This window comes from Berghia stephanieae, chromosome 7 (assembly GCF_034508935.2).
Source record: "Berghia stephanieae isolate SIO BIC M18660-M18661 chromosome 7, UCSD_Bste_1.3, whole genome shotgun sequence".
NCBI classification, from domain to species: Eukaryota; Metazoa; Mollusca; class Gastropoda; order Nudibranchia; family Aeolidiidae; genus Berghia; species Berghia stephanieae.
Window position 1 is genome coordinate 2219022 of NC_088366.1, and position 7500 is coordinate 2226521.

The 7500-nt window shown below is 38.0% G+C and overlaps 1 protein-coding gene across 1 annotated transcript in view; it reads left to right on the plus strand.

Annotated features, from left to right (window-relative positions):
- The window catches only part of LOC144976342 (uncharacterized), a 21567-nt gene extending 16129 nt beyond the window's left edge, over positions 1–5438 (plus strand). Inside the window, exons 4-5 of the mRNA XM_078920578.1 lie at positions 697–913; positions 2298–5438. Coding sequence (XP_078776704.1) covers positions 697–913; positions 2298–4767 — 2687 coding nt within the window. The 3' untranslated portion in view covers positions 4768–5438. The remainder of the gene's footprint in view (positions 1–696; positions 914–2297) is intronic.
- The last annotated feature ends 2062 nt before the right edge of the window (positions 5439–7500 follow it).

Sequence of the window (7500 nt, forward strand, 5' to 3'; positions counted from 1 at the left end):
TCGTTGCTACGGTTTCAATATGCAAGCGTCATTATTTGCATGTTTTGTGTATAACCTGAGGCAGGTCAAAGGCTGACGTTGTTCGTTTTGTATTGTCTCCTTGTGTATGAGCTACATTTAATTATTTTTTCTTTCTATCCATTATGCTGAAGTTTACCTATCTAAGATTACCATTTATTTGATTACCTACTGGAACTTACCAATTGGTAAATCCCCATGAGAGATGATCTTCCAGTCAGGTTCTTCTTCCACATCTTTATATAAACCGATTGATTCATTCTTCAGTATTACAGCTGACGTTGCATGTAAAAAAGCCCATAACCCCCCGCCCCCCCCCCCCCCCCCAACAAATGGTTGTACTTTGGACCCAAACTGTATTGAAACTGAAAAGGTCTTCATATTAACTCATATTAGCAAAATGGAATAAGGATTCGACTCACAAAAGAACTGATTTAGAATCCTAACATTGTTTTTAATTTTTCCCTGACTTGTATGTCCACCAATCAATGATAATATAGCTACAAAAGTTAGATGTTGCGAAAAACATTTCAGATTAGTGATTGGTGTGAATCTGATCGAATACTTGATAATCAAATCTTGCTATTTGTGTAACGTTACAGATACCGGATTAATCTCCGGTTCTATGAACCTTATTATGGAGTAAAATATTTTAATCACGTGACATTCTCATTCCAGGTTCTTACAAGGTGACGATTCAACAAAACGCCGATGCCTCTCGCTGGCATTTGTCCGGCGAGTATTCCCTTTCCGTGTCGCCAGCCTGTGTCAGTCTGAATGACCTTCAGACCGGAAACAATCTCATTAGCTGGGGACTGAGTACCCTGATGAGATTCAACGTCACCAAGGAGGTCCAAACCGGGGACACAAACGTCCTCGTTATCGAATGTGGAAAGTAAGAAATGTTGATTGAATTCACGTAGAGTGTGGATCTAGCTACCAATTATACTTGGTTCATCTCGACCAATACGCATTTACAACTTGAAAAAACACTGCGTGTAGACATGTATTTCACAACCCGAAAAACACGGCGTGTAGTCATTTAATCTATAACCTGAAAAAACGGCGTGTAGAAATTTAATCTACAACCTGAAGAACACGGCGTGTAGTCATTTAATTTACAACCTGAAAAAAACGGCGTGTAGACATTTAATTTACAACCTGAAGAACACGGCGTGTAGACATTTAATTTACAACCTGAAAAACACGGCGTGTAAACATTTAATTTACAACATGAAAAACACTCTGCGTGTAGATATTTCATTTACAAATACTCGGATTCGTTGACAACTTTCAAATCTCGCTTAAAGTTTTATCTTTTTACGTCATAATGTTGCAATACTATTATCATATTTTGTTGTTGTTAAATTGACTTTGTAATATGTTTCCATCAAACTTGTCTTACTGCAACATGTTTTGTTTTATATCAGTGTAAAGCGCTTAGAGCCTGTGACAACGGGGTAAAGCGCTATATAAATGCCATTTATTATTATTATTATTATTATTATTATTATTATTATTAATATTATTATTATTATTATTATTATTATTATTATTATTATTATTATTATTATTATTATTATTATTATTAATATTATTATTATTATTATTATTATTTTATTATTAATATTATTATTATTATTATTATTATTATTATTATTATTATTATTATTATTATTATTATTATTATTATTATTATTATTATTATTATTATTATATTGATAACCACTGGGTGTCCACAATCACAACCTGATAACCACCATGATTGTTGTAATAGAAAAATAGGATAGCAGGGCAGGTTAATGAAATCAAATGCTAATGTCCACGGTTAGTGCGTTGTTGCCTTGGGAAATTCTTTGAAGCTATTATTTATTCCGGCTTATAGGGAGTGAAATAGAAAAAAAAAATTCTTGCAACCCCTTAGATATGACGCTGACTATCGCAATTTACTTTCCGCCTGATCAAAAATATTCAGCTACCCAATGGCTGCAAGGTGGAAAGGGGAGGGGGTGGGGTCAGAACAAAAATTAGACGTTACCCGGTGTCGATCTCTGTCCTTTTGCGTGCGAAGCTAGTGCTCTAATAAATGAGCTATCGGAACCCTCTCTTTGGCATGGCAGTAAAAAGTCAATCATCCAGTCGATCTTGGAATGAATAATACACGTTTTATTTATTTGAATAATGGCTGATTTAAAAAAAAAGATATATATATATAAATCAGAGTAAATGCGCTTTTAATTGTTAATCTTTTTTTCTCTCTTTTTTTTTTGTTTCACCAGAAATGGACCGACAGGGGAAAGCAAGTTCGGTTTTATTTCCAATGACGCCCCAGACATCTTGAAGGCGATTCGTCAGTCGATCTGCCTGGCTCTCGCTCAAAGACAACACGCCAGACGTATCAATATCATACCACGTGACCGATCCGTCTCAGAATCCAACAGTGAGAAACAGTTTCAGTGCATACTGGATAGCTCGCCATTTTCTTTGGATGTCGCAGGCAGGGATCGCTCTGGATCAGATAGTTCTGGATGCACTTTGACCCCTGTTTCCCCGTTCCCGAATCCGACTGTTGGCATTGACAATCCTTTATTATCTAGCCCAGACATCTGTCATGTTTTGCCGTCTCGCCGGTCCAACACCGAACTTGAATCGCTGAATGAATCTGAAGAACATGATTGGGAGAACACCGCAGAAGAGAATGCCCTGCCATCTTTCCCAGAGTCGCCGTGCAAACAAAGAGACACAGTCTACCATCACTACAGGCATTCTTCCCTCCCGGAAAAAGTTTCTCCGAAGGGAGATGATCCAGGGTATGCTGTGATAAAGGATGTAAACATCGCTCAGGAAGTGGTTACTAGATCGCGTCGGAATACGATTGGTACTGAAGACGTCACAAAAAAATCTCTGACGACAGATGATCTTCCGTTGAATCCACCACCTAGAAGGAAACGTTCCAGCACCACGACAATAGATGTTCCTCAGCGAGAGATGTCTTTCAGCAAGGATGTTGAAGACCGCTCTGATGTTGATTCAGCTATATCCTCTTCTCTTTTATCGTCTTCTTTTGAAAGTGCAAAATTGCACGCAGAAAGATTTGTCGATTTCCAAAAGTCGATAGCCCCAATTGATGACGTCATTGATTCAGATTTGGGCAGTTCCAGCCCGCCCACACCAGGAGCTCTAAACAGGAGAAGGTCCAGCAGCACTCCGGATTTGGCGACTTTTTGGAAACATCAGGCGAGTCTAGAAAATGTATACGAAGAATTGGATTCCGTCAGAGCAGCCTTGCCTCGAAACTTAACATCTCGCACAGATATTCCACCAGCGCTACCAGCTCGACCCTTTAATCTGCTAGTTCCTACATTCCGTCACAAAAACAACCAGACCATTGTCCGACTGAAAAAATCTTTTTTCTTCAACAGAACAAAATTGCAGCGTGGAAAATCAATGTTGTCCATGGACGAAGGTCTTGGATGTTGCTGTAATTATCCGTACATTTCTAACAACGGTCTCTTGTTGTCTGCAGGAAATGACAGCCTTTGTGGACAGTGCGGCAGAAGCATCAATTCAAGACACGTTGACAAATTGGAAAGAAATTTGAATATGAATGTAAAATTTGACATTTTTTCCAATTCCAATTCCAGCTTGAACGACATTTACGCGAGTATACCCGATATCAAGGACACACTAGGCATAAGAAGGAGGTCATCCGATATTACTCGACCTGTATTTTTAAGTGTTGCAGAAAAAAATAAATCAATTCTTGAAAAAGACCCAGCCAAATTTTATAGTTTGCGTCGGAAAGATAAACAAAATCCGAGTAACTTTAAAGAGGTGATGTGTTACGGCTCTGCGGAAACAGTCAGGAATTTCCGTCAGCAAGGAGCGAGCAGGTTGTCCACGGGCAGCAAAGACGATCCTCTAGTCAGTTTCTTCACGGATGACGAAAATTTCAAATCAAACCCTATGGTAACTGGGCAGCTCAGCGAAAACCAGCCTCAATCTGATGACCTACTGATCTGTCCTGATTCGCCCAAAGACCTTAACAATAAGGATTTGTTCACGGAGGACATCTTTGCCATGGAACCGGAGCCTACGTACGTGGACCATAACACAATATTAAAACCACAAAACATCCAACAGTTTCCAAATCTGTTAACACGTAAACAAGACTCGTTGACTATTGACCCATTGACCCCAAAATCGAATATAACCCCTAACCCCGTCGTATACACGTGTCTGCAAGAGCCTAAAATCACTTCAATGAATTCTACTATCGATCTGTCTTCTCCCAGTGCTGCACATTTGTCTCGCGGTCACCCATTCCAAACCCACATTCCACTCGGCCCAAATAACAGTCCATCGTCTCACGTAACTACTCCATCTCCTTTCCCCGTACCAAGTTCGTGTTTGGCCTTGACCCCATTCCATGACATTACAACAAATGACAACAATCAATCCATGAGTCAAGGACTCTACTTGTCCATGCAAGAAATTAAAACCACAATTGAAAGTTCCCCGGAAACCGTGACTCCTATTGTAAACAAATTTCCTAATAATAACAAAATGTGTTTCCGTGAATTTCAAACATCCATTTGTCCAAGCATGTTTCCTGATCGGTTTACGCCTGACGATGATTTGCTTTGGTCAGGACGTGAAGAGAACCACACATCAACCGTCAATGTTCTCCCAAGAATGACGTCACAAAATGATGAGGTTTACGTTTGTGCTGGAAATTTACAACATTGACATTTCTCATATTAATTATGTTTTTTGGGTTTTTTTTGGGCGGGTGATGGGGGGGGGGGGGTGTAAACAAACAGGAATGGGAGCGAACTATATTCATGTTTTCGTCCAACCAAGTCATCAATCACATGATTTGTTGCTGTCCAACGATTGGATATTTCTTCAGAGATGTAAACACGCTGCTTTGGTTATGAAAGTTGTAAACATACCCATGTGTCAAGCTGATCGAAAGGACCAATCCTGGTGTTAGATCTTTCAAAAATTGTGAACACTTTTTAATAAGTGGGTCACTTTGAGCACATGTGTGAACACTGTGACCAATGAAATCGAACACATGAAAATGTAATATAGATCATGCCCCTTGTTCTAATACAAATCCTTGTCATGAGCGCTAACGTATCACGTGTTACTCATTAAGAGTCGTCGTTGACGTTATAGACGAGATACCACACACAATAAATCACCAAAGCCCACGTTTTATGCAGGGTGACGAGATGTAGACATTTACAAGCCAAGTATAAGACTCATTGGTTTTAAGGCTGCTCGAAGCAAGTAAAGGAATGAATTGGTTCTGTAGAACGTTTTCTAGTCACGGACTACGTCATGTAATGATGATGATGATGATGATGATGATGATGATGATGATGATGATGATGATGATGATACTAATAAAATAGTAATAATAACAATGATAATGATAATAATAATAGTATTAATAATAATAATAATAATAATAATAATAATAATAATAATAATAATAATAATAATAATAATAATAATAATAATAATAATAATAATAATAATAATAATAATAATAATAATAATAATAATAATAAAGTATCATCTTGTGCATGTTGTAAGCTTTATAAAATCATTAAAATATATCAAAGTGAATTCATGGTATGGCCAAGAAAAGGGTAAAATAGCATATTAGCCCATATTTTATGCGTTTTGATTTTAGAAATATTTTGATTTAATTTTAACTGGAAAAACACAATACAAATTAAGTAATTTTATGTTTCTAAATTACTTAGAGTATTCAGCAAGAACCTAAACCAGTATTAATACATCTGGTATCATAAGTTGTAGTTGAGTGTATCTGAAGCTATCACCATCTCCTGTATTCAATAAAATGCCAAAGAAACGAATTGATCTTGTCTGTTTACACTGTCACAATAAAACATGTTTGATTTTGAATGAGAAAATAAGATTAAAATTGTTACCAATCAAATGTGTTTTTTTTTGAAAAATAATATCCACTCGCAAGTGACGATTGTATGGATCCAGTGGTGAAATGTTCCCAAGGGTGGGGGAGGATTGGTTTCATGGGGCAGTTTGAATTGAGCTTTAAATAGGGCAATATCCACTAAATGTGCTCAAAGCGCTTTACAAGGGGTCCCTGGTCAACAGCAACATTTATGTAGGACGGGACATTATAATTTTTCGGACAAAGACAACGCTGTTAAAGGCCAGGTACTCATTTTACACCTGAATAGTGTGAGAGAATGTGAGTAAAGAGCCTTTTCCAAGGACTCAACTATGTGCCGAGCCGGAGGTTCGAACCCAGGACCTTCCGATCCGAAAGCGTGTGTCAAACGACTAGACCACATAGCCGCACAACTTGTTGCTAAACTATATATTATTAACTTTGCTATCTCTCCATTCCCTTCTTCTTATATCAATTTTGTTTTTCATATGGCTCAGTGTATTTGGTTTGTTATGAGACCAAATGCTTTTGCCTGGGTCATGTCCAGAATCTTTTGCTAGGAGGGGGACAGTCAGATGGATTAATCTTTACGTGCGTTTAGTTTTAAAACACAACATCCGCCAGTCACACAAAACTACGCATAACCTGTATTCGTTTGTTCCCTTCCACTGCCCGACTGAGGATAGCCTCCCAGTTGAAGTGGCTGAAAACGGTTCTCAACATGCAAGAGTTCACATCTTGACTTTTTAATCTACGTATGTCTTATTAGTATTATGTGTAGTGTTTTAACACGTTTACAATGTAATACCTAGAAACTGTGGAGTGATCCTTGACAATATTGGAGGTTTCCACAAGAATAGGGAATGAAATTAGCGGAAGAGTAGCGTCCCTTGATTGGACGTCACCCATAGTATGTGACGTCCCCGGCGTAAAGATTATTAGAGAGAGAACGTCATGTTGGTTGTGCGGCATGAGACACTTCACCGAAAGCGAGGACGAGAGAGGCGAGTGCGCAAAACAATTTTGACCTTCTCTCTGTAAGGTGACGTCCAATCAAGGGACGCTACTCTTCCGCTAATCTCATTACCTATATACTAACGATGGCTACAACCCAACCCAGGGCCTTTAGATCCGAAGGCGTGTCAATCCAAAAGACCACATAGCCGAAAAAGTTGGTGCTATGAGTTTTGTTTTAAAACCTCACAATATTGCATCCAAATGTGAAAAATTGCATTTTTGGTGATACTTTCAGATTTTCATTGATAGATTTACAGACTGAAGTTATTGTAAAGAAATTGGGGGCAGATAATGATATAAGATAAGAATATAAAAATGTGTAAAAGGTAAATTGCTAGACACAAAATATACAAAAATAAAAGAGAAAATCACCTCAAATAAATTGACGTTTTTCAACCAAGGTTTGAACCTCATCCTTAATGATTGCAGTCAGGTCCTTAGTACACTTGAGCACTGACACATTGCAATTTCCACTACTACTCCTTTGTGTGTAAATACGCTTCAACAGTCAT